The sequence below is a fragment of the Glossina fuscipes genome, unplaced genomic scaffold (assembly GCF_014805625.2).
Source record: "Glossina fuscipes isolate IAEA_lab_2018 unplaced genomic scaffold, Yale_Gfus_2 26, whole genome shotgun sequence".
Classification (NCBI taxonomy): Eukaryota; Metazoa; Arthropoda; class Insecta; order Diptera; family Glossinidae; genus Glossina; species Glossina fuscipes.
In genome coordinates, this window is record NW_023998421.1 from 10,488 (window position 1) to 38,486 (window position 27,999).

Sequence of the window (27,999 nt, forward strand, 5' to 3'; positions counted from 1 at the left end):
TGATGTTGCTTTCGTCGGATCGAAATCTATTTCATTTCATTCCATCTGACGGCAGCAACTTTGTCAAAACTTGAAAACCATGTTATACTACGAAAAACATCTTGATAAACTCTATGACCGATTTATGGTTCTCAATACCGAGCAAAGTAGATCAAGTCAATTCGATAGGTGTGAATTATGGGCTCGCTGTCACGAGTCGAAAGTTAACAGCTGCCGATTAAAAATATGCATTTTTCTTACTGGCGAATGACAATTGCTATCGAGTAAAATATTTAAATTATGATCGAGAACCATCGGACAGCATTTTGTTTCATTTCCGTAGATCGACAAAGTAACGATATATAAAAATGATTTTAAAATACTGTTACTTTTTTCGCATGTTTAAACACCGTTTAATACACTGTACTAACATTTATTGACACAACTACGATGACGAAGTCTAAAGCGAAGAAGGAAATCAAAATGCAATAATTCTATGAAATTGTATTCAATTATGGTTTCTTAACAGGCAGGAAACTCTTGGAAATTCTCGTTGATTTTATAGTAAACCTTCGGTTTGAAGTATAGAACTAATGTCAACTTGCAGGAGCACAATCAAATAAGACGTTGCTGCGCTAATCATCTGCAAGTATAAAAAGTGGTAAAGTAATAACCAAGAATTCCGTTTTTTTTTTTTTCCTGTTTTTTTCTTCTCACCGTAAATATTAAAGTGTAATCCAAGGGAAACAAACCAATGGCATTATACTGAAAGTATTCTTTCCAGTGTAAGGATTGCAGCAAAAATGACTTCATTTCGTTGTAGTTACCATCAGCGCCGAGCATAAAGGCCGGTCGTTTTCGCATTATCTCTTGAACAATCACAGCGGTTTGTTTAGCTTCGCCGCTGGCATTGCAGCATAAACATAAAACTATATAGGTCACCAACATGGTAACGAAACTCCATAACAAATACATGAAAACGATGTAGTCAAGTAAACGACTCTTACCACCCACCACATGATAGATCTTGATTTGAAAGAAAATGCAAAAAATTGTAATGACAAAGCTTGCACTCATATATGGAACACAATGTGGACCGTACTCGTTGTTGGTGAGGACACTTAACGAAAGTACGCTATCAAACAATTTAAACAATTTAGTGAGTGAAGCAGTTGTGGCATAACTGCAACAATATAAAGCACATATGAGAATAGATCAAAGAAATAATTATGCTGAAATTCTACCACTTCGTTCTTGACTCTAAAGATTGCATAGAATCGTCATTATAATCATTCTCCTCACTACGATGAGTAGTTTGCTTCACATGTCGTTCATTTAATTGCACATTTTCGCTTGAAGCAATTTGCAATTCAGTTTCGATATTGAATATCTCTAGTGTGATGCCCTTAGGGGTTTTATTAATGCCTCGATTGATTTGCTCCAAAAAGTGATTTATTGTTTGGTGACGTTTAGAAATCTCATAAACATAATAAGCAAATTGTAACAACATAACAGTGGCTGCTGAATAGGGATAAGTTGTAACCATTAAAGGTATGAAAAACCATTGACCATAAAAACTGTAATTAAAATAAATTTCATTATAAGAGCTCTTCACAAACTCCATACATACTATGTTAACTGTCTGACTTCATAAATTAGCAACATTATTAAGCCAAAAGTTATGATAATCTTGTACAAAAAATAAAAACTTTCATCCTTATTCATGCTCATTTCTCCTCTTTCGTCTAGTTGGCATGTTTCCAGACTTTTATCGATATTAATAAGGGTTTGTTCAAATTTTTTGCAAAATTTTTTCCGACATTTCATTGCTAATAATTGTGTTGTTAAGTATAATAAACAACCAAGATGTAAAAATAATTGATTTCCCAGACGACAGAAACCATTACAATCAGGCAACTGATAAATGCCAAAGAAGCCAAAATTAATTAAAGCATAACAGGTTAGATAAAAAAATAACATAATCAGCATTTGACCATAATCGAGAATAGTGCAGCAAGAGGAGCTTGTGTTGATATTCCAAGGTGAAACGCCATAAATCTGGAAAATCGCAATTTTATACAAAAAATATGTTCTTTCAAATTTAATTAATTGATTGTTTTTCATTCTTACCCACGACAGTGTCAATAGTCCTTTATCCATTTTTTTTTTTTTTTTTATGTCGGTTTTTGATATACGTATGCGAACATTAATTAATTCATGACATACTGCTGATGGAAGAGTTGAGCTGCTTATGTGGCCATAAAGCATGTCTCAGTTAAGAACTTCCACTTGCGATCTTATCTCAATTTTTTCCATCTACAATAGGAAGCAATTCATTTATTAAAACCATTAATACTTTCAATTATTTATAATTGTTTTGCGAAAGCGAACACGTTTTTGTTAATTAATAACGGCAAAGGCCATCTGTTCAAGTCATGAAGACACGAAAGCATTCACAAAAGCGTGTTCAAATAATGCTTCGAGAAAATACAAGTCTTTGAATTTTTCAGAAAACCTTTCCGATTTTTTACGGTAATCAAAACCTAAAGATTACCATGGGTCTCAAAGAGCCGATTCCGACTCCGTTCCTCATATATTTAAAAAAAGAATTCTATATACATCCTGAAGGTAATTGACATACGCAACCTTTATAGAGTTTGTATAGTGTATTGCGCGGTATTGCGCAACCAAACAATTTCCTCGCCAAAGACGAAATGCTAGCAATAAAACCTAACTCAACTCAACCAGAAATTTTTTACCTTGAGAACGTATATGAGAAAAGTTGCTAGGGAAATATCACCAGCACTGAATTGGAATATGTTGCCCTTGCTGTAGTCTCTAAACTGCGCAGAACTCTTTCCGATTAAAATTAATCTTAATGTGTCATTTCTTAACTGTTCGACTAGTGTTTTCATTGTCCTAAAATGAACTTAGATTCAGTAGATTTGTTCTTATGGTATCCATATTCTGCATAAAAAAAAGAAAAAAGTTTTGACTAGCGGTTGACAATATTGGGCGCGTAACTAAGTTTTTAGTTTTTTCTTTTGCCCAATTAAAAATTGACCATTTCAAGGAAATTGTTTATTTAACATGCAATGAGGGAAATGGTGCATGCGGGCATCCATCTCTTTACTGAACAACAGCTTATTCCACGCGAACGTCAATATCTAAGTTATATCAAAATGAAATTTCGGAAAAATTGAACTTATTTCTACAAGCAATAACACGTAATTCCGAGGATTTTAGAAAACAATTTTTAAAAGTTGCTTTGAAAAACTCTTTAAAATGGTTTTTAGTAATCAGAGAGATTTTTAATTTAGTTTCATTTTTACTCATTATATTATAAAGATTACAATAAATTTGCATTTAAAGATTTTGCAGAAGAATAAAGGACTTTAAACATTTCCGCAAAGCTTACGTTAAAGGGACGAAAGCCAATGTACGAAAAGGTTCAAGCAGAAAAATATGCGGCAACTCTTTCATAAAATGCCGCCTTAAAGTTGTTAAGACACTACAGGTGTTTGCAAAAGCTTTTATGCTATGGTGGAAAGGAGCATAGAGAAAGAAAGAGATTCAGGAAATGAGAGCCCAAAAGTGGTGAATATATAAACATCGCGTCTTAGGCATATTAAATAATCATAAAAGATAAAACAACAACTTGTACGAGTTGTTTGCGTATCAGGATATGATAGTCAAAAGCTCAAAGCAGAATGATGAAACGGAAAGGGTTGAAAGCGAAGAGATAAAGTCGCGCATCAGTTATCTTACATTAAAGTGCATTTACAATATTTTTTTTATCATTGTTTTCATTAATTACTATTATAAGATTATTATCAAAATTATTACGTGGGTAACTCTCAAAATTAGGACAAAACATATCAACCCATCATGATCAGACAAGGCAAACTATATCCTATCATGCTTCGTCTCCAATGCAATTCTTCATATATTTTCGTAAGAAAATAGCAAAAATTACGCCTTGTTTTCATGTGGAAGCATACTTTTCATGGGGGTCTTGATAGTCCAAAAGCCCTACATCGTTTTATTTCAGAAAATTCAATATTAATTTTAAGGGACTTTCTGCGTCTTCACCTATTTTTAAATTATAGTACTAAAAAGAAGACTTTATTGGAGAAAATACTTGGCCCAAATTTGGTTGGTAGTTTAGTTTTAGGAAGAAATTTGCTTTAGAAAAAATCTCAAAAGTTAGACGTATTTACCAAATAAAAACTTACTCAGGAAATGTCCTCTGTCCTCTATCACGTAACGCGTGAGAAAAGAGAAAGAAAGAAAGGAATAGGAAAGTGGTGGGCGTAGCCCTTGAATGTGTGAACCTTTGATAAGTGTTATGCCTTTACTCCATAGCTATGACTAAAGTAAACTCCACTACCGCTCTGAGAATTAAATCCGCAAACACTGTCTTGGCAACCGCTCCTCCTCTTACCTAACTCGGCTACTCATGCGGGCATCATTTCAATATGTTGAGATACTATTACTCAAAGATGTTTGTCGCGTAATTTTGAAAATTACAAAATTTTTCATATGCAAACTTTTTCAAAGGAAGCCGTTATATGGGGAGTCGTCATAAGAATGGTTGGATTCAATAAAGTCCATTTATGGGCAACACCTACCTACATATCAAATTTTGTCAAAATATTTTAAAAAATTCTCGGTAAACGCAAAAATATCTGGGCGGACGGACAGACAAGTTTAAGTTCGGAAAATGATTCGAACGAGCGATGTAATCAACGATGCATCCATCTTAATTCTTTATGGAAATAAACTTAATGTAACCTGTGCAAGAAGTAATGTAGGACATAAAATAGAAGGATCTTTAGGCGATTGTCGTGTGTTTGTCAATATAATTGTCAAAATTGTCAAAAAAGCGATAAAACGCTTGTATAAATTGGATTTAATTGAACATATAAATGGAAATCTCCATTTATTTGAGATCTCTCAAGTTTTGGTTGATTTGAGAGTTTGTTTTCCAAGTGACTCAAAACTACAGTAATATTTAATTTTGTAAAAGTTCTCACCACAAAAAGAGTTTTCTTCTCTTTAGCAGAAAACTTGAGCAAAGTATTCTTCTTCTGTCAGAGGAGCATTATTTAAACACAAAATTTCACAAGATTGTGATCTCATTTGAAATGAATATTTCTGCTCAATAATATAGGTTTCCATAGGCGCAAAATTGTAGAAGCATCCTTTGAAGAATTTAAATATACTCCTTTTATGCACTGGCCATCAAGAGGACGAACTAAACAAACTAACATTCTCGTGTATAGCATAACATCTCCCAAAGTGAGAGATGAGCAACTAAGAGAATTTATGCGTGTGCGTTGAACTGTATGTTCAATTAATGCACCGAAGGATTTCATAGACACTATCTAAGTTGAAAGGTATGCGTATACCATAAGTGAATAGTTGAACTTTTAGCCCTATGTAAATAAAACCTTTGCCGAACTGTCCAAAAGCGAAATATATTTAAGTTAACTGGACAATTAGCAATCAGTTCGTTCAGTTCGTGGTGGAATTTCAATAACAGCAGACGTAGTTGCGGATTAAATGGATAGGAAAGATACAACTTGTCCGTAGCAAGAAAACAACAACAATAATAATAATAATAATAATAATAACAATACACACAAATGCTAGAATGTAAAGTGAAAGTTGAAGGTATAAGAAACGTTATGTGATTGTAAGGATTTTGATATTTAATATAAAAACAAAAAAAAAAAAACAGAAATAAATAAAAAGAATAAAAACATTATTTGAAATTCTTTCTTTCTTTTTTTTTTTTTTATTATAAAATTGATATAAAAATTCGTTTAAGGAAAAGTATATTAAAAAAGTACATAAAAAGTTATGAAAGTCATATGACGAGTGAAGTGTTTGACCATTCATTCAATTACTAATCGAATGAGAAAAGCATTAAATGATTGAAGGCATACCAGACAGTAGTACACAATATATTGACTTAAGTATATATGTGCGCTCATTTCACCGCCAAACCACCCACATATTATATCAGTACGAAATGGAACGAGTAAAACAAATCGAGTCCTTGAAATGAAAAAAAAAAAACACGAAATAAATACTTTCAATGAAATTATTCGGACTGGCGATGCACTACTGAGAAATAAATTAAAAAAAATTCCTTTATTTTTTGTTCATTAAGTCTGATTAAAATTAAAAGGGAAATCAATTTTTTTTTTTTGTGTTTTGGAAAAACCTCCCAAAATGTTCTACATGAAATTGTTATGCAAACATGCAAATGATAAGACGCGGAAGAGAAGAGGGATAGCGTATGCCGAAGATTGAAACAAGTGCAGCAACATGATTCACGGTAAAAATATATGAAGCGTTCATATCATAGAAGAAAAGAAATTGAAAAGAAAACATAAATAAAACACGCTTGTATGTGTGCCTCCACGAGAAGGTAAAATTCGTAATAAAACGTTGAATAGAGAAAGAAAAGATATTTAAAAACAAGACATCAGTAGCAACGGGAAAACAATAATAACAACAAATATGCACAGAGATGCACACATGTTTATTTCTTATAGGTTGGGAACTCATTCATACGGAGGGAGCTCGTGTTTCATAATTTGCTTTTTCTTCTTTTTTCTTTAATTTCTTTTCATTACAGGTTGCTGTTGGTAATGAAAATTTCCTTTCCTTTAATTTTTTTTTTTTTTTTTTTTTTTTTTTTTTTTTTTTATGTAAGCCATATACGTAATCGTTTTGCGTGTTCAACTAAATATTTAAGCGATCAATTTAACGTATATTCACTTATGTGTTTTACATAGGGTTTGTTTTAAAATAGTACTAACACAACCACTCACTATTTTGACTGTTTGTTGCTTTAGCTTTTCTTCTTAATGCGAAAATTAATTGTCTGTAAAATCGGGTTTTCATTTTCAATTTTATTTCTTAATCTCTTAATTCTTTCACACTTGATGATGTTAGCTTACAGAGGATATTCGATTATAACTGCGTATTTTTCGCAACATTTTTATTGCTATGAAATAAACTTTAGGAATTTTCATCTTAAAATTACCATTATATTTGGCTTTTAACGACCGTTTAGCGTTAACTAATAAAGATTTAACTTGGCTTAGCAACCATTTAGCATTAACTAATTAGGCTTTAATAGCATTCATAAAAAGTGCTACGAAGATTGTTGCGTTCACTTTAAGACAAACATTGATTACTCAAAATCTCAAGCAGATATTTACACCAGACACACATTATATTCGATAGGGGCAGGATTCCCACTGCTACTGTCAAGAGAAAAATGATCGATAAAATTAACTCTATGGCATATATGTACATTACGTCGCTCAATAAAACTCCAATCTGTCACATATGTGGCAACACTGTTAATAGACGCTTATGATTTTTAGATAGTACTGAATGGTACAAAGCTGCAGAAATAATGTCATTCCCGGGAGAGGCTTACTTGATAAATTCCGTTTCTTAATAATGATTTTTTATATGGCCGCAATATTTCCTCTTATTATGCCTTAAAAGAGAATATTTTGGAGGTGTAGGCAGGTTTAAGGTAACAGTCAATTCAACCGATTTAAAATTGTCTGAGAAAATATGTTATATGTTTTCGGCCAAGTTTTAAAAAGAATGAAATTGGATTACTTTTACACTCGCCCTACATATAACGCACATTTATAAAAAACTCGTCGTAAGAAAAAAATTTGCAAATTTTAATATCAATGAAGAAGTGAATCTTTTGATAGGTTTAATCAATTTGACAAATTTGATTGAAAGAAGCTTTTACAATATAATGATAATCAGATTTCTTTTTTAATCTTTTCTGTTAAAAATTTGTTCATAATAGGTTTTTAATATAGACATTTGCTATGCTCAACTTGGACCGAAATTGATATATTTTTCGGACCACTTTCCATAGGCTGACACATAGCCGAGTAGATAAGAATCGCGTCTACCTAATCCGCGTTAACGGGTTCAAATCTCAAGCACAGCATAGTTTACTTCGGTTCTGAATATAGAGAATGTTTAGTGGCTAAAGGCATAACATTTACCGATAAGGCATACATTCATTAGGCTGCGGCTCCTCATCATCCTTTTCACTTTCGCCACTAGTGATTGGTGATATTGAAAAGAACACGAAAAACAAGTAAGAACATTATTGTCGGTTAAGCATGACCAAAAATATCTCACACCATATTGTCTAACACAAAAATTATATTTTGTTTCTATATGAAGGCATATTTTTCGTGTGCGCATTTATGGGGAAGGTGGCTCAAAACGCAACATAATGTAGTACAAATTTAATCTTTACATAGGACAGGATCCTAAAATGGAGGTCCAAATGATCCAAATTTTGTAGAGTTCATTTTCGCTTGAAATTACTATTATGGACCAATTTTCGTCGCCACATATTAAAACTTAGACTTTTCTGCTCTACGAAGGATCAATTTTCATGAAAATCGTTATTATGGTAGAATACAAAACATGGGCCGAGATCGTCCAAATTTACCACAGTTAATTTTTTTATCTTAAATTATTATTATGATGTAATTTTCATTGCGAAGCATTGAATATCATACTCTTTTCGTCGTGTGAACTTCAGTTTTCGCTATGTAAGAGGGGGTTCAAAATGTTCCCAAAGTTTTCATAGCAAATTAGAATGCCGAAATACTACTACTTAGCCACTTTTGCCGAAAAATTTTGAAAATTAGAATTATTTTCCATATAACGACTTTTCAGAATATGGCGTTATATGGGAAGTGGTCGAAAAAGTGGACCGATCCGAACCATTTGGAATAGCGTTCCTCACTATACCACATTTCATCAAAATATCTCAAAAATTGTGAGCTGTAGCTTGAACGTTAATTTACATGGACAGGTATCAGATCAACATGTGGACAGACAGGATTAGATTAATTTAGATTGTGATGCTGAATCGATCGGTATAATGAAAGGTATGTCCATCTTAAGTCCTTCTGTTGCATACGACCGCACTAAGTATATAATATAACTTGTACCATAAGTGATGTAGGGTATAAAAGGTTTCGTATAACACGAGCTCAATGCCGTGCAGTACGAATTAATCTTGTTATGCGAGGGATGATCTTATTCGCTGCAGAGTCAAAAAAATGTATTATAATAATAAAATGCTTACGATTTTAGTAAGACGATACAATAGCCAAACCTGAGTTATTAAAATACGAAGCTCGGCTAAAAGTACTCTCAATAAAAATCCCTGTATAAATCGGTTGCATATTTTTAGGTGTTACAAATGTAAACCAAAGTTTATCTTACTCTTGTATGTGTACAGAATAATATATGTACACGCATGATAATGCTATTTTAACGTTCACGTTATGCTCAACATGACATAAAAATATTATTTCTTTGTTTTTGTAAACTGGCTATTAAATGTTTAAATATTCCTAGAATCAAAAATTCTCTTAATTCAGGAATATTGCAAAGAATATCAAATAAATATTCATTTTCAAAGATTTTCTTATTTGATGAAAATTTATATGAAAATATTTTCACACAAACATTACAAATTCAAATATTTTTAAATAATTTAGTTTATATTCAATTAATATGATATTTCATATACATTTCGTAAGCTTTGAAAGATAACATAAATATTGAAAGTTTAGGATGAGCTACAAGATTTAAAATTTAATAAACTTCTTTTCCTAATATATTTATGCAACTGTAAAAGAGATAAAACAATTATTATACCCCGCACCGCTTATGTGTGTCGAGAAATTTTTCTTTTCAATACAATGACTTTTCAAAATAGGTCCATATATATAGGGACTGATCAAAAAAATGGACCGATCCAAACCATTTTCAAAACCGTTCGTCCTAGAGTCAACGCATGTCAGTCAGATTTCATCGAACTATCTCAAAAATTGCGACATGTAACTTGAACACAAATTTATATAGACGGGTGTCAGATGGACATGTGGACAGACAGGCTTAGAATCATTTTCTGAAACGATCGGTGTAATCTAGGTTTATCTTAAGCGCTTCTGCGTGTTATATTCGTTCGCACAATCTTCGTACAACCTGTACCATCAATGCAATGATTGTAATTTTTATGAAATATAATTTCTTGCCAAATGATAATTGCTGCTTAATGGTTTATTCCCTCATTTACTGTATGCAAATTATCATCTTTTGAGTTGTGGTAGCCACGCATGTTGACTTATCAAGAACAGAACAATGAATTACCAGTTATGAGCAGTTTATTTTGAAAGTAGCTTAAGTCTGCTTTGCAAAAAAAAAAAAAAAAAAATACCAATAAGCTATATTTATTTTAACGTTCACGTTATCTTTTCACCTTTAAACATTTAATCGTAGCATAATGTGTAAAAAGTATTAAAGGAAAACAAAAGTAAAGGATAATTTATTTTGTTGCTTATAAGGTAAACTTTATTTATATACACTGATCAGAAGTTAATCAGAAGTTAACAGAAGGACTTAAAGGATATTTTTTACGAAAAAAGGAATTGATTTTTTTATATATGGAAAGCGAAATATTAATAAACTTGTTTTACTTTTTACACTCACCTCTGGAGGATGGGTGTATATTCACTTTATTTTTATTCGAAATGTATGTAACACAAAAAAAGAAGCTTCAGAGACAATATATATATGTTCTTGACCAGCGTGAAATTCTGAATTGATTTAGCCACGTCTGGGTGTCTATGTGGTGTATGTTGTTGGCTCTCTCCTGATCGCAAAAATTAAGATATCAACTTCAAATTTAGTTATCAAAAGTCAGATTAAAATTAAATTGCTATCCTAGGGATGTAACCAGACTGTCGTTAAAAAATAGCAGGATTTGTCGGCGAACACTTTGCTGATTGAATGTGATTTTGTCCGATGATCAAGTGTGATCGATTCTCATGATCATGATTTTTTCTTTCACATGCTTAGCCTTTGTTATTTGACTTATGGCGGACAAATGTGAAGGCATGTTATACAGGAGGAAGGAATGTACAAGAAAATAGTATGTCTGTTATAGAGTATTCTGAGAAATAGATATTTACATTAATTGAGACGAATTTTTCGGAGCCCATGGGACTAAAATATCAATGCAGCTCTTGCTCATCGTTTCCATATGCTCTTCCAAAGTCTAATTTTTCAACTGCATGAAATTTGAATAGAATTATTTCCCCATTACGTTTGAAAAGAAACGAGTCAACTAACCAGATTGTGATCTTACCTATTCAAATTCAATTAATCATTGTCAGCGGAATGAAATAAAATATAAAGAATCTCTCAATATTAGAAAATACGAAAGGCCGGTGCAATTAAAGAAAAATGAAAGAAAAGTTTAAATATAATAAAAGTCAATTATAAGAAAAGAATTACTGTTTAAAGAATAAACGTAAAAAAGTGACAGATACACGGCGCACGGCAATTGTAAACAAAGTAACAGCTTAAGAGCAAAAAAAAAAAAATCTCTTTCATTTTTTCTCAAGAACTACTTATCTTTAAGCCTGTACCCATGTATATATGTATAAGTGTATGTAGTATCGCTTGTCCTGAAACATAAAAAATAATCAAACCAAGTAAAAAAAATATATATATGCCTTACGGACAATTTTAGATACCGAATACTTCATTTAATCTTTTATTGATTATAATGACATGGCAAGTCGACCGAGACAAATATTAAATTTAAGCTTTCAAAGACCTTGAAAATTGTTCTGGTTAAGTTTTTGATAAACTTCCGCTCTATGTTTGTAAATGCTAAAGTGAAATATTTTGAAATTTTTAATTACTTTGTAAAATTATTTTTTCTCGTCGGTATTGTTAACAGTTATTTCCCGTTTTACAAGAGTTGACCAATAAAACTGCGTCAAGAATTTCGGTAGAAACTTTCAAAGTTTTATCTTAAAATAAGCCGTCAGTCGGACGGACAAAAGAAAATTTATAAAATTATTGATGTTTAAAAATCTCATGCTAATCAACAATATTTATATTTTACAAGAAAATTTCTGGCTCTTGCAAGTGAAATGATAAAGTTAACGTATTTTAACTTTCGCGGGAAAATTACTTGCCTGAGCAAGTACGCAACCAACACTTGTAATATATCATCCATGAAACCACTAAAGTAACGCTGACAAAAGAATGAACGACAACTTTCATGAAAACTAAAACAGAAAAAAAAAAAAAAAGAAGAGAAAAAAGACAAATTCACAAGCAGCTTCGAGCACAATTTCAACTTTCCATTATCTATCATCACAAACGGAGCAAAGTAAAAAAAAAAAAAATTCCTTACTAAGGATATAATGTTTGTAAAGGATTTCTTTTGTGCGTGAATATTAATTTAAAAATACGTACATTATACAAAATGTCAGAACGTAAGACTATTTCGCTTATCATATCTTCGTTAAATTTCTTAAATATATGCCTAAAAGCAACTCGCTTATGAACATTTAATTATAACGAAAATAATTGAATTTCTCTCAGAAAGATTACGTTTACGCAAACATAGACCGACATATCTGCATACATTTATATCGACATTGATAAAGGCATCAAATTGAAAATGAAAGTATTTTCTTTAATAGAATTAATGCGACTAAATTGAGTATTCGTTGTTTTAAAGGCAACTCGAAACGCTTTACCTGAAATTCGACAACAATGCCTTCTCTGTGTGCACGCTTTGTATTTCATGTATCATTCAGTCGGGTCCGAGTAGATGAACGTAAATATATTATAATTTCCCATCTCAGTGTAGATGGTTGAATAGTTACAAACATGTTTCAAATTGATTGTTAAATTTGAATCGACAATTTTTAAAAACTAATTATTTTCTTAAGATGAGAGGGGAAAAATTCAAAAATTTAAAAACAACTCAGATGTAATATAATGCAATATTTGTCTAAATTTATATTTAATTGATTTTTAAAATTATTTTCCTTTGCAGTTTGTCTGCTTATAGACAAGCAACTAACAACAGATTTCATTACCTAAAGAATAATTTTTCCTGAATTTACGTAAATTTACATTAAAAAAAAAAAACAAATGAGAGCACCAGTTCGATTAGTTCAGCTATTCGATCATTTTGGTTATAATACAACAAAAATTACATATTATTATGCAAAAGCACGCTTTTCATGAAAGCCCGCACATTGGAGAATGCTCGAAACAACCTCTGACGCTGTCCAAATTTCGTAAACCTATTTTACTTCCCAAAAATGTTCTTACTTTGTGTATACGTTGGGATCGAAAAAATAGACCTATGTGATCCAAATTCCCTACCGAGCATTTTTTTGTTAAATAGCTATTATAGGCCAATTTTTATCATAAATTATTAAGAATTAAAACTTTTTCGAAAGGACTTACTATTCATAAGAAATCTTATATGGAGTAGGGTCCAAAAAATAAAGCCAAGTACTTCAAATTTGGTCCTGTTCATTTTCATGCCAAATTCCTAGCACCAATAAATTTGTCTCATTAACTAGTACGTCTTTTCGGCATATGACGGTTTTCGTTTCATGGGAATTCTTATATGCCTTGATATCCAAAAAATGAACTTACGTGGTCCAAATTTTGTAATCTTGCTTTCTTTGTCAATATACTAGTACTAACCAATTTACACAATGAAGTGTTGAAAGTTATACCTCTTTACCATATGAAGATTCAACTCAAGGAAAGGTTACATGAGAGAAGGTTCAAAAAATTGCTCCACGCAAAACAAAATTTTTTCATTTAGAAGGTCGAATGACTCACCGAATTTTGTCAAGACATTTCAAATATTGCAAATTTTTTTCCATATAACAACTTCTTAAAATAGGGCCTTATATGGCACTACGCACTGGTACTCGGGCAAAGCAAATTAGTATATAAAATTTCACCAAAATATCTCTAAAATTGCAACATGTAAGTTAAACACAAAAATGCCTGGGCAGATATCAGATTGACAGACGGATAGACAAGCTTAGATCGATTCGGAAAATGATTTGAATCGATTGGTATAATAAAACGTGGATTTACTTTAAGCCCTTTTGGGTGTTACATACGTCTTCATAAACTTAATATATCCTGTACCACACATATAAGCAAGGTGTTATATGGCAAGTGATTGAAAAAGTGCTCCGATCTAAACGATTTTCAACAACGTTCGTCCTCTGGCCAAACCCTGAAACGCAGAGAACGCGAAATTTCATAAAAATATTTCAAAAAAAGCGACCTGTAGATTGAACATAAGAATGCCAAGCCGCACAGACGGACATACAAGCTTAAATCGTTTCAGAAAGTGTGTGAATAGGATCAGTGTCTTTGAGCCATTCTACGGGCTTCGTAGGACTGTGCCTGGAATTTTTTCACTACGAATTTCTGTTTATTATTATTTGCCAAATTGCTCTGTGCATTTAATAGAACAACTGCAGTATGGCTCTACGAGTATGTTCGGAAAATTGACTTTTTGGACTATTGTAATCTTCTTTCTCGAAATAATCTTCTTTATGTAGTTTTTGGATATTTTAGGAAGTATTTAAACCGGCGAGAGAATATGTTGGTAAACGAGAAACGCTTGAATTCTTATCGATGATTAAAAATTTGAAAATTCTATAACTTCTTGTATCACTTGCAGCTCTTTAGAAAGAACATTTTGTTAATTAACGAAAGTTAAGAAAAGGAGCTTGTAAATACGGGGGCAAGACGAAAGTTTCCTTTTTTTTTGGTAATACGGTCTTTATGAATTTCTACGCGTACTTTTCTTCTTTTTTCTTAGGCGTGTATTTAACTTAGCATATGTGGTGGAAGTAGAAGAAAATAAATGTCTGAAACACTTATTCACGACTGACATGAATTGAATTTATTTTCAAGCTACGGATGCTGTAGATGTTTAGAGCACGTAGATCACAGCACGTCATTAGTTAAAAGATTAGTAAATCTATCTGTACTTCATATCCCTCGGTTTTTCTTTTAAAACCGTATGCGTTGCGTGAATGAAAAACTACTAGTGCAAGCCCGTTTTCATATTGCTTTTCATTCTGTTTGTGCAAAAAATTTGCGTGCTTTTATGTTTTAGCCTTTGTAAGAGAAATATGAAAAAACGATAACTGGATTGAATGGCATTTTCTGTTTTAGTGCACAGGCATTGACATGACTTTTCTTTCGTTTCGTTCTTCCTTCACAGTAACTAATTAAAAAAATAAAAAAGAAATTTATATTCGGTCGTGACCGAATCTTTTATCCCCATCACCGTGATCCTAAAAAATAAGAACAGAACGAAATTTTCATGACCTATAATATAATAAGGAGTGGGTGCGCCTGATTTTTTCTATTTTCAAAATAAAAGTTTTTGTCGAACAGGCGTGCGGATGTTGTAAGTGTGTCCTTTAAAAAGTGTACTTCACTTTTAAGTTCTCTTGCAAATTTGTAGGCAGTCTCTTCGTTTTCGTTAACGGTAGAATGTTTACCACAGACACTTCATAGTTTGGAAAAATCTACAAACGAATAAACGGATATGCTTAGGTTTATTGCAAATTTGAAGGTAGCCAAGAATTTATATGCGTTATGGAGTTTTTGAAGCTAGTTTCAGTGGGTTTATAAAATCATTGACAAAAAAAAGTAAATTTTATTACGTAGGCGTGGTCAGTTTTTTGCATTTTTCTATGAGCACAACAACATCGCCTATAGAAAATGAGTTCAACTTCTTGTGCATTTATCTGCTAAGGTTTATGAGTAATGACAGGTTTATATCGATTCAGAATGTGATGCTGATCAACAATATATATATATATACTTTGTGGCGTTCCTTCTGGGCGTTGCAAATGTTTTCACAAAATGAATACATCCCTCGTCGTTCGATGGCAGATATAAAAAAAGTGCTTTCCGAATTTGCAGTAGATACAAGCATAAAAGCTTTCGTGCCGGATACGCATCTTTTAAATTATCTTCTGATAGAAGTTTTTGTGTTAATCGAATTTCAAATATATTCAAATTGTAGTTTTTAGTCGGAATTTTTGTCAAAGGTAAATATGTATTCGAATTGAGTTTTTCAGCTTTATTTAGAAGAGTAGTACCATGTTTAGTTAACTCATTTATTAGTGGGACTCAATTTTTCATTTAAGTTAACTAAGTAAACTAAATAAATAATGCGACATTTATGGCTCATCGTGCTTCGAACTTTTAAGTGACTCGTTAAATTGATTGTCTCCTGTCAAATCAATTCCGTAAACAAAAATTCCTAACGGTAGACCTCGATCATGGCGAGGGCCGAGTCCCCGATCATAATAAAAGCCTTTGCAATGTCTTATCCACACATTGCTTTTACTATTAATTATTGTGTTATATAATATAATCAGAGTTATTGTTTTTCAAGGAAGTTAATTAGCATAGTAAAATTTTCCGTTTTCTTTGACGGCTTTTATATTTTCTAACCATTTATATATATCCACAAGTATATGCAAACAGCTTACTTCCGCTTCGAGGCGGAAATGACTAGGACTTGCAACGTATATAACAGACATCAATCTATAATGTTATGCTAGTTAGGGATCTATGCTCTTTGTCGACCTTGTAATACTTACTTCTCGATGTTACAAACAACATGATAAACATACTATAGTTTGTTGCTGTACAGATAGCTCTAAAAAACGGAAGGAAAGCATGATGATAGTCAACAAATTTGGAATATAGTTACAATTATGTAAAACTTTACTACCATTTATATGACTTTCAAGCTTGCAATGTTGATATTTATGAGGCATATATTGTCGAGTCCATTAAGCAAATAAATCTTTTTCATATTGTAGCATTTATGTTTTCATTTCAATTTAATTTCGTCGTAAATCGTATATTTTATAAGCACATAAATGATATAGAAGTTGAATAAAATTGGAACTTCTTAATATTGATTTACGAGATGAGCTTGGGAATATACATTTACCGAATGTAATTACAAAATTTCTTATAGGTTGTAATTGGGAATATTTGGTACATTTCGGAGGTGTTCACAGCCAGTTCTCATTCAATTTCATAGTTGATCTATTGCCATCCTATAAATACATGTATGGGAAGCTGCTGCTTGGTATCTCAAAATTGATAAAGCAAGTCTGTCAACAGTATCTTTATTTTCAAATCAATATCTTTTACAAATTAGATAAAATGGCTCACCACATGTCTCTGTGGCCATGCTTAAGGAAGACATGAGATGAGTTACATGTTAAGGAATTAACATTACAAATCATTGTTTTTACATAAATGAATTTAAGTCGCTTTCCGAACGAGGGGGTCCTATTTTATGCTACAAATGCCAAAAATACATGTTTTGTATAGAGTTCAATTGGAATTATTACAAAATCGCAAAAACAAACAGTCATTGAGTGAAATAACTTCTTTTTTTGAGAGATATTTTGTGGACGTGACTTGTTTAATAACTAGGAAAGAAATAGAGAAACAGGTGCAGACTTCATTTCAAATAATAATTTTTGGCAATAAGAGCATATGCTTGAGACGAGCGAAACATATACATGAGGAAAAATCCTGTTTGTTTCTTTTCGCCACACTTACGATGTTAGCAATGAGAGTCCGTTTAAATTGCTAAATTTATATAACTGTAAAGAGATATTAAATAAAACAGTAGTAAGAAAATTATATTCGATTGTGACCGAATCTTTTGTACTCATCACCGTTATGCAAAAAAAGCCCAAGAAAACGGAAAACCCCTAATTTTCGATATTCTATAATATTGGGTGGACGCAGCTGATCTCTATTTTCAAAATAAAAGTGGATATGTCTACGATGTTTTTGTTGTAGCTTATGAGTAGCAAGCAACAAACGCGCAAAGTAAAGGTGTTCTTAGTTTTTGCTGTATAGGCTTGTGGGCGTTATAAGCGTGCCTTTGAAAAGTTTGGGTCATTTTCAAACTCTTTTACACATTTGTACGCAACATCTTAACGTTTGCGAATGGGAGAAGTTTTACCACAGATGCTACACAGTTGGCCAGACGGACGGACGGAGAGACGAACAGGCGAACATCCTTAGATGCATTCTGAATTTGAAACTGCCCAAGAATTTATAGACTCTATGGGGTTTTCGGAGCTTGTTTCTGCGCGTTGTGAAGATATTGGAAAAAATTTGGATACCTTATAATATCGGATAGGCGTAGTCAACATTCGATATTTCCGTAAAGGCACTATAGTATCACTCATGGAGCACACATTCAAATTTTTACAGATATATCTGTTGTAGTTTACACAACAACAAACAAACAACGATGTTCTCAGTTTGCGTGGTACTGTGGGCGTGTCCACGTGCGATTAGACCCTGTTTCAATAACGGTCTGAGTGTACGATCTGGAATTTTTCAATGTTTCTGCGAAATCTGAAGTTCGTAACTTTGCATTTGCTGGCAGGAGAGCACACAATATCGGTTCAAAATTTGATGGTGGTCAAAAATACATATACATTGTGGGGTCTCTAAAGCTTCCTTGTGGGAGTCGTTCGGTGATGGATACAAAAGCTTTATTTAGTGAAACGTTTATTGAAAACGTTGGTCTATCAAACTGTTTGCAATCACGAATCTCGGACCTGCACAAATAATACTTAAGAATTTAATTATGTTTATATAGCCGATGTCTTTCAATTTCTCCCCTCTTTCTTATTTTACTCTTTTATTGGATGACAAAAATTTCTACAAGAAACAATAAAAAATTTGTTTGCCGCCTTTCTAAACAAATTTTTGCAGTTTCTCTGTATTAAAATTAAAAGATATGAAAAGGTCAAACTCGTACTCTGCCATCCACGGATAGCAGCCGAGATATATTCACTTTACGACATGCATCTTTTAAGACAAATATATCAAATTTGTGTGTTCTACCTAGAAAAAAGCGTGACAACGGACCGATTTACATCGTCTTTAAACTATGTAAATATATATGCGTACGACTTTATTAAATATATGTGATTATATAATTCAAGTTAGTATTTTTGCAGTAACTAGTAAATTATTGCTTATCATTCATTTTTAACTTACAAGCTCAATTCTAAGTGAACTATTTTTACTTTGAGATGAGTGTCTGGCAATAAAAACAGAATATGGAAAAAAATCTTAATATTCTCTCTTAATTTCAATGATTTTGGAAAGTTCAATAAGAGACAGACAGATGGACTGACTAGTGCAGTTAAGTTAACATCCAAATTGAATGTATATCAAACGTATATCATCCCCTTTGCGGATGGCCTTAAAATTGAATCAAATTCAGAGGATAATCGAAACGGGGGGGCCACAGATAACTTTTTTTTTAAATTTTCCACTGGGAAACGAAACTGAGAAAATGTAATTTTAAGATATAATTGCTTTGCCTTAGGCCGTGCATACATTCAATCTTTTTTTTCTCTAGGTTTTTAATCACACAAAAATATTTTAAAATATGTTAAAAAAGATATTCTTATTCAAACCCTCACATAAAGTGTTTTATGTAATACGGCAAACAAGATAAACTCAGGATAAACTTTTTTAATGCAAAAAGTAAAATTTTATTTTATTAAGAGAAAGAGAGAAATTAGAATAAACAAAAAAATATTTTTTGATGGCCATTTTAAAAATGCTTGGCATTATTATTGCGGAAAAAAAACCACAAAGCAAGAGCAAAATTATACTCGGGTTAAAACGAATTCTAAAGAACTCTTATACATTAGTAGAGGAACGGAAACTTGGTGGAAATAGTTTTACTTCATATGCAATTGTGAGCTTATAAGATGTTCTTGATTTTCCAATAACACCTAATAATCAAAAAAAAAAAATTAAATTTAAAACCTTTGTAACCTTGAATGCAATTTGAAGGAAAATATTCATCAGGGATACGTAGATGAAAAGGCGAATAACGCAGATGTACTAAGTCGACATTCCGTGTGTGTTTAATTAAAAATCGAATTTGCTTACTATTAATCGTATGCGCTTCACTTTTCGACAACTGATTAGAGGCTGACTAACTGTGCGACTCATGATAGAGAGGAGTGAAGGATAGAAAATAGTTGTTAAAAGCAAAGAATTTGCGTATGTAATATGAACAAAATAAACATGATGAAGATAAAGAAGCAAAGTTTGCATCATAAAGATAAACCGACAAAGTGTGAATTTAAAAGGTGGATTGTAAGTACATACATACAAAGTGATCAAACACGGTTCGCAATACCCATCGAAGACTTCGCAAAAGGATTAGATTTTCTACGAGCGTGGAAATATCAAGTTGTCAGAGAGACGGCAAAGGGTCATCGAACAAAATGGAAAATACATTGTAGATTAAACATCATTCCAAGTAAAAAAAAATCTTTTATTTCATTGGCAATTGGTTAGTTACCAAGCCAGTACATTGTTTTGAGTTACACATATTGGTCAATCCTCTTCTTTGTCGTTTATTACCCAAAAATCGAGCTAAGCAAAAATGTTATTTGAAATTATAAAAAAAGTTTAAGAATGTGAAACGATATCCATTGGCGAAATTACGTTTTTGAAGCGCCGCAACCGTTCAGGCTTTTTAACATGCTTCGCACATGCGCGCTTATCGTATATATGTGGCTGAGGAATAGGATCGAGGAAATCGTAAGTGGAATCATAGAAAGCCAAAAACAAGATATTGCAACATGTTGGATACTTAAGGTTTGCTTCAACATCTTTTCTGAATGAATAACGTATTAAAGTGAGCATACATTTGTCGGTGTTTGTAAAAATTCGAACTAAAAAACAATTAAAAACAATTATGAAGGGCGATGGCCACCTTTTAAATACCTTACATCACTTCGCTTAACACATTTACTCGCGTAATGGCTTTTCAAAATAGGGCGTGATAAACGGAAGTGGTCCACTCCGAATCATTTTCAATGGCGTTCGTCTTTGGATGTGCCAAACTTTATGATAACGCTAACAGACAGATAGATGTGCTTAGATCAGATCGATGGGTATAACAAAGGGTCGTGTATCTCAAGGCCTCCTAGGTGTTGTATACATCAGTAGTCGTATAGTGTAGAATTGCTTCAAACTTTTAATGCGCATTTTAATCTTTTGCATATTAATGTTATGCACCGCCAAGAAGAATGTAATTTTGGCGAATAAAATTAATTTTTTCTTAGAAAAACAATAATCGCTCTCCAAAGATTCACCCATGAAACATCGAGTGTTGAAATTTCTTAGTTATTGAACGCAAAATATGTTAAATTAATTGGAATTCGTGAATACTCATGAATAATGCCGAACAAAACAACAATCACACACCACACTCATGTAAATACGTCACGTCAAATCTAACCCGTCTATATTCATATATATTCCCCTTAAAATTACTTAATGTTAATGTATATCCACAAAAGCTATACTCTTTTCGTCAGCAATGTGAACCGTTTTTCTCCTAAGATATTAATGGCATGACACTCAAAACTTTCATAAGAATTTATGTTAATATTAAAATAAACGATAGTTACAACAGTAGCACTTTGCTAATACGGTTAAATACTCATTATCCATTATTAATTCTTAAAACACTAGAAAAGCTAAGGATAGGAAAGAAAAAATGCTTGATAATAACATAAATTTTCTCTTAAAAAAAAAAAAAAAAGGACAACAACAAGCAAAATATTTTAAAAATTGCAAAAGAGAAAGCCATTAACAAAGCATAGAAGAATGCCATGAAAAAGATAATTATTCATGAATGCGACAGAGAACAGCAATGTTTTTTTGTTTATTATACCCAGCACAGCGGGTATATTGCGTTTGTCAAATGAGAACAACCCACAGAACTACGCATCAAAGATCCTTTTCACTATAATTTTGTTTTTTTAAGTGTAAATAGCGGGATCGAGTTTAATGTATATACATATATGTATCATTCATGGCACTGTTTCACCAAAATTCAAATACATTTTCCCACTGTACTTAAAATGAGTCTTTTGTTAAATAAAATCAAATGTATGTTAATCTTCTGTTTCTGGGTCTTTTGGACGAAAAACTGCAACAAGTGATTGCCGTGGGCTTATTTTAAAATATAACGAAAATAACAGTCGGATGTAATCCGATGTGTCGGATTAGTTTCTGCCGATCCATTAAAGTTCCCTGCCATCTACTATTAGCGTAATGGACGACAACACTTTGACTATTGATAAACTCTACGTATTTATGTTAGTTGCTGACAGTAGAGAGTGGAACCAATCAGACATGACTTTTTCAAAAAATTTCATTTATTTGGCTAACAATTACTCGACTAGAGGGCGACGCGGCCTTAACAACGAAACTGCCAAAGCAAAACCAAGCAAGCCCTCCTCATTTCCCCTTCATTTTGACAGAGTGTCTTCAAGGTAAGGTCCACACTTTGTCGTTTCAATCAAAATAAAGGATCGTGAAATAAGTGAATTTGTTGATAATTTTGCGTCATTTACCCGTGAACTTTTTCCTTATTTCCTAAAAATGTCCGACAAATTGCTTGAAAATAATATAATACTTACTATAGTGGCATGTAGTGGTCTTTGTGCCCTACTCCAATTGTGGTACAAGGATATATTAACGAGCAAAAGGACTTAAGATAGATCGTTTTACTATAGCGATTGATTGAGAATCACTTTTCGAATCAATCTGAGCTTATCTGCCCGCCTGATGTCTACGCATGTGTTCTTGTGCATTTGTATATTGTATACTTTTGTAAACTTGTACCAAGTATGTCTTAATGAGATTTGGTACACTGCTGTGCTTTGGCCCGGGAATAAACGCTATTGAAAATAGTTCGGATCGCATCGAATTTTCGACCACATCCCATATAATGCCTTATTTAAGCGAGGTGGTATAGGGTATGTAATAATGGACTGTGCCCCATCATAGTGTTATCACTTGTTTTGTGTTTATGAAAACCAAAATTACGGACAATCACCTGTATTATGGTTTAAGAAAGTTTTTTCTTAATATTTAGCAAAATTCTTTTTATAAACAAATTCGTTGAATTCTATTAGCAATAAATAAAAGAAAAAAAGTATTTTCTTCAAGTTTAAATGCGATTTTCTTTTTTCTTAAATGATTTCAAAAGCTAAGCGACCGTTTTTTATAAAGAAAATTGCATGTTGATTTGAAAGTGAAATAAAAAATGTCACGTCTTTTCTTCTATGCGTACAAAGTTAAAAAATAAGACGTCAAATACAGATTTAAAAACTAACAAGCCATTTATATATAATCTTCTCTCTCAAGTGATGATTGCTCTATAGTTAAGTATACCTCAGCACGAAACATTTCATTTTATTCGAGACATTTATGGCCATTTTGTATTTCTCTGTATATCAATTTAGGCGGGTTTATTAAAAGGAAAACAATAAACCCTTGAACGTTCATATATATCATATTTGTTTATTTAACGTTGAGAAGAAGAACGCAAAAACTTGAAAGTTTACTAAAAATTTCATTTGTTCATCACAGACTAAGCATGAAAGCCAAGCGACAGCACCACCTACTCTGCACACTGTCATTAAATTTTTGTTTATACTTGTTAATCGACAAGGAAGTAATGTGACCCATATCCATTCATATATATATATATATATATATATATATATATGTGTATGTATTGTATATAAATAACCCTAACAAAACCCAGAGACTTTACTAAATTGGCTTTTACGTGTTCTGCTTTGGTATATATTTGTACACGTTTATATGAAAAGAGTAATTTTCATCCTCACATAGGGAATAGAAAGTGTTTTTGTTAACCCATAAAAGTACAGTGATAAAGTTAAATAAATATTATTTATAAAAAATCTTTCCCATAGAGTGTTTAAAAATAAAAAAAAAGTTTAATTTGAGAATTTAGTTTAATGTTTTCTGTACGTGTTTTTCTATCTCTAGTTATTGATATTTATTATCATTGCGCGCGAGAATTTATTAACACCCGTAAGCAATTTCTCGTAATTTATGACTTTAATATATTTTTGCTTTCCTTTTCCTTTTCTACTTTTGCCATAAAATATCGAGATATTCTCTGTGCTGAAATCAATCAATGATTGTATAAACCCAAGAACTTTGACTTTCATTTTCCGCTTTCTTCCTTCTCACCTTTCAAAGCGTTAGACGAGAAAGAATTTATCCATAGAGAGAAAAGGACTTTATTGTTATTGTATTATAATAATGTATTTGTATACGTATTATGTTATTCGAGGTATCAAAACATATATCATTATTTGAAGCGTCATGAATAAGTAAATAAATACAAGTAGAGTAAGACTTTCCATGAAGTCAATTGCCCATACATATATAATACATAATGTAGTTAGAATGATAATGTACACATATACAGATATAAGTAAGCTCTACAAGATTACAAAGCGTAATGTTTTGTAGGTGTCGTATATTGTTGACGACTGAGTAGAAAAGTTGTTTAAAAGTGGTAGTGTTGGCAATAACCTTCGCTTGTTTGGTTTTAAACTTACACTACCAGTTGAGTTTATCTATCTGCTTAAAGTGATTTAGTTAGTTTAGTTGAGCGCAATGTTATAAAAATTTTTTTTTATTTTTATAACCATCACTGGACGGAGGAAAAAATATTCGCTTTATCAGCAGTCGAATGTTGAATGCCGAGTTCTTTTGCATCGCACAATAAATAGTATTGTCAATATCACGCGGATCGACGACGATCTTCTTTGGGATTGAAATCTGTTTTTTGGAACTCTTAGGAATTGCAATGCATTTTATCAACTGCGGTATGTTCACTCTGCCCTTCGCGACTACGTGAAGAAGAGTATATGAAACAGTAGCGAGGGCCCTGTTAAATAATAAGACTTCGCCTTCTATCTGCTCACCTTGACCGGCAGAACTTTCCCTGTCCTTGCTCTTTGTTTCACAGTTTATTAACTTGAACTTATGGTGATGCGTTGATGATTCCTTTTTTGCTTTACTTACTAAACATAATACGATAAAAATTAAATGACGTGAATGAATCCATTAATTGCAATTTTCATAGACACTTGATTCAATATAAAAGTTGTGTATTATTTTTAAAGTTAGTGAAAAAAGTTATAATCGTTTTATTCTTTCGAGTTTTGTTAAACTCGGTTTGCAAGCTTTGCAATACCTAGAAAAAAGCTTCAGAAACACTACAACGGAAATCCTGAATCGATCTAGATTTGGGGACCCGTCTGTGTGTTTGCCTAAGGTAAACAGGGTCAAATTGAGGACAACATTAGAGAAGATTTGGCAAACCGGTTTGCATTCAAAGTGACAGATGGATCATTCAGAACACACGACGACGCCAGCGATCCAATCATTGACCCATTTTCGTAGTCCTCAGAACTTCACATTCGAGCTGCAACAGTGCATCCTTGATAACTCTTGCAACATGCGGCCAAATAGCGGCATTTTCAGTCAATTCGTGTCACCACTTTTAGACCTTTAAAACTAAAACCGACAATTGGGATATATAGTGGAGCAGCATCGCCATTAGCTTCTGAATGCATATGATGGTCTTTAGCAGGAAATTTATTCAAAATAAATAACAAAAGTAATGGGAGTTGAAATGAATGATTAGCGCCAGCATACGCTGAATAAATCAATTATACTAAATGGAAAATTCTTATATTATGCAGAGAAATGTCAAAATCATCGAATTTAACCGTTATGCAGCCTGGTATCATTTCTATTGATCACGTATACTTGTAGAAGTCGCCGGCCAAAATTAACGTAAGGCCTTGACAGTTTACCTAATTCTTTCTTCAAATAAAAGCGATGGATATAAATGGTTTGGCATAGACGAACATAATTTTCTTACTTATTTGCTCAGCTATAAGAGTTATTAACAAAAACAAAACATCAAAAACAATCAAAACAATCGCGGTAAAAGTGTGTGCTATCGTAGACTATCTTCATTCAACGAACTGCAATTTGTTCACTCTGCTATAGTCTATTAGAGCCCGTCATATATAATATTAGATTAATGTCATCGGCCTATTGCCGTAACGTCTGATATAATCCTTATAACTTTTTGCTTTTCCCAGAACTCAAATTATTTTCAAATTAGTTTCACCTACTCAGACTTCGTGTCTCTTGTCGCAGCGTTATTTCATCACACACTTTGTCATCTTCGACTGTTCTCGACGGTGACTTAACTAAAACATAGCGTTATGTCTAGTTGTGCAAGAAGAGGAACCCAAAGTAGAAAGCGCGAACTGACTTAGATAAGTTTGCTTAAAGGTTTGCGTCGCCAATCATGTCAGTCAGCAGTTCCGGCTGAGATGCCCAAATCTCCTCTTTTATCAAGTCCGCTTAACCCTACCTTCGTACTATTTCTCGCTAACTTGAAAGTAACTTAGCCCATAAGGGACGATTTTAAGTGCTCACAAAGAAAAGTCAAGTGGACGCGGAAAGATGCATTTCGTTATTATTTCTCAGATCAGAAACTGTTTTTGCAAAATTTACTTTAAACCAAATATTAAAAGCAACTCTTCTCGATATTTGTTAATAGAACGTCGTAAAAATGCATGGTCTTTGTTTTATATTTATATTTCCCTCTAAGTTTCCAACAGAATGTATTTTTTGAAAATAGATTGGCAATGTGGCCTTAAGATGAAAACCTAAACTTATGTCTTTAACTATGATTTCCTTTTTTTACTCTCTTGGTTGCGCTTTGTCGAGTCATATAGTTCGAATTCAATGGGAACAAATAATTGAAGAATTCAAATACCGCGATTACACGTTGTTCGGATAGAACGTATCTTGCTCAAGACACTAAAAATTGTTATTTCAGTCCTCTTCAATCAATAAAGTAAATATGGTTTAATGTTTTCTCATAGAATAAGTGTGTGCTCTTATGGAATGTAAATGAATGAAAGCTTAACAAATATGAAAATAAACGGCAACGAAGCATGAAAACGTGTGAATGCAAAATTAAAAATGTACAGTTTTTGCAAACCGGGGCATTTATTTAAAAGAATATGTTTACTCAACACTTTGTTTCCACCCAATAAATTTTATTCTCTCGAGTTTTTTCTTCCTTTTTTTTTTTTATGTATGCAATTAATCCGACTGCGCCCACTCATGCTTATTTCCCCTAGAAAAAAAAAAAAAAAGAAACGAAAACAAAAACAAATGAATTTCTTTTAATCGCTTGTTTAAATGTTCTTTACTTTCTTCTCTAGATCTCGGCATAAGTGCACAAAAACGTAACGACAATGACAGCAAAAGCAGTTGCAATATTAAACGTTAGTCAACAATATGACTTACAAATGCTTAACGAAGAAAATCAACGATTATTTTTCCAAACGGAAACAAATACAAAACAAGTTAGCGGGAAAATTCAAAGCACGACTCTTTTTACAACACAATAACGAAAATAATAATAAAAAAAATCAAAATAAAAGTAATGAAAAAGTCGTCAATGAAATCATCAGTAAATCAACAAGTGTTGTTGTATATCAACAAAGATCAACAGTCAACATTGCATCATCAAAGAAGAAACTGTTGCGTGAATCCTTATCATTGCCGACATCATCATCATCAGTATCGTTCGACTTATCGAAATCATTATTATTCGAGGCATCATTATTATTATTTAAATATGTTGCCACATTTGATATTAGCAGCGATAATTACGCTGCTAGTTGAAAATGCAACAGCTTATTTGCCAAATGAAATTGCTTCATCGGCAACAACAATAACAACGGCAACAGCGGGAAGCATCAGCAGTAGTTCCATTACCTCCCTTAATAGTATTGTAAAAATTGGCGATGGCAGCGTGATAACCAGAGTAAGTTTTCTTTTGAACTTTGAATAAAAAATGAGTTAAAACCTTATAGAAGGGCAAGAGCGACCATTGAATACCCTACGTCGCTTTGCTTAATGCAAATTTTCATTTACTTTCGTCATAAAATACGAAAATCTAGAAATGCATTACCACATAAAAAATTATAGGAAATAATGGGGGGAGACACAACGAACAGATTTATGTAATTCAAGGGTTGTACAGTAAATATATATGTCAGACCGATATTCTCCATCATCAATTATCGAAAATTAGGGTGTCTTGCCACA

General features: G+C 32.4%; 2 protein-coding genes across 4 annotated transcripts in view; one reads left to right on the plus strand and one right to left on the minus strand.

Moving 5' to 3' along the window:
* Positions 1-538: 538 nt before the first annotated feature.
* LOC119635400 (gustatory and pheromone receptor 33a) lies at positions 539-2,139 on the minus strand. Its single transcript, XM_038030209.1, has 5 exons — positions 2,110-2,139; positions 1,610-2,037; positions 1,227-1,556; positions 697-1,162; positions 539-622 (listed from the first exon to the last, which is right to left on the minus strand). The coding sequence occupies exons 1-5, from the start codon at positions 2,137-2,139 to the stop codon at positions 539-541; spliced, it is 1,338 nt and encodes a 445-aa protein (XP_037886137.1).
* A 3,649-nt stretch (positions 2,140-5,788) lies between these two features.
* Positions 5,789-27,999, plus strand: part of LOC119635489 (probable G-protein coupled receptor CG31760) — a 32,100-nt gene continuing 9,889 nt past the window's right edge. Inside the window, exons 1-2 of one of the 3 annotated variants that reach the window (XM_038030311.1) lie at positions 5,789-6,418; positions 27,108-27,715. In XM_038030311.1, the coding sequence (XP_037886239.1) occupies positions 27,332-27,715 (384 nt within the window). In that variant the 5' untranslated portion in view covers positions 5,789-6,418; positions 27,108-27,331. Of the gene's footprint in view, positions 6,419-6,628; positions 6,639-27,107; positions 27,716-27,999 lie in introns of those variants that run through there. The other 2 variants (XM_038030310.1, XM_038030312.1) reach the window with 2 other exon arrangements.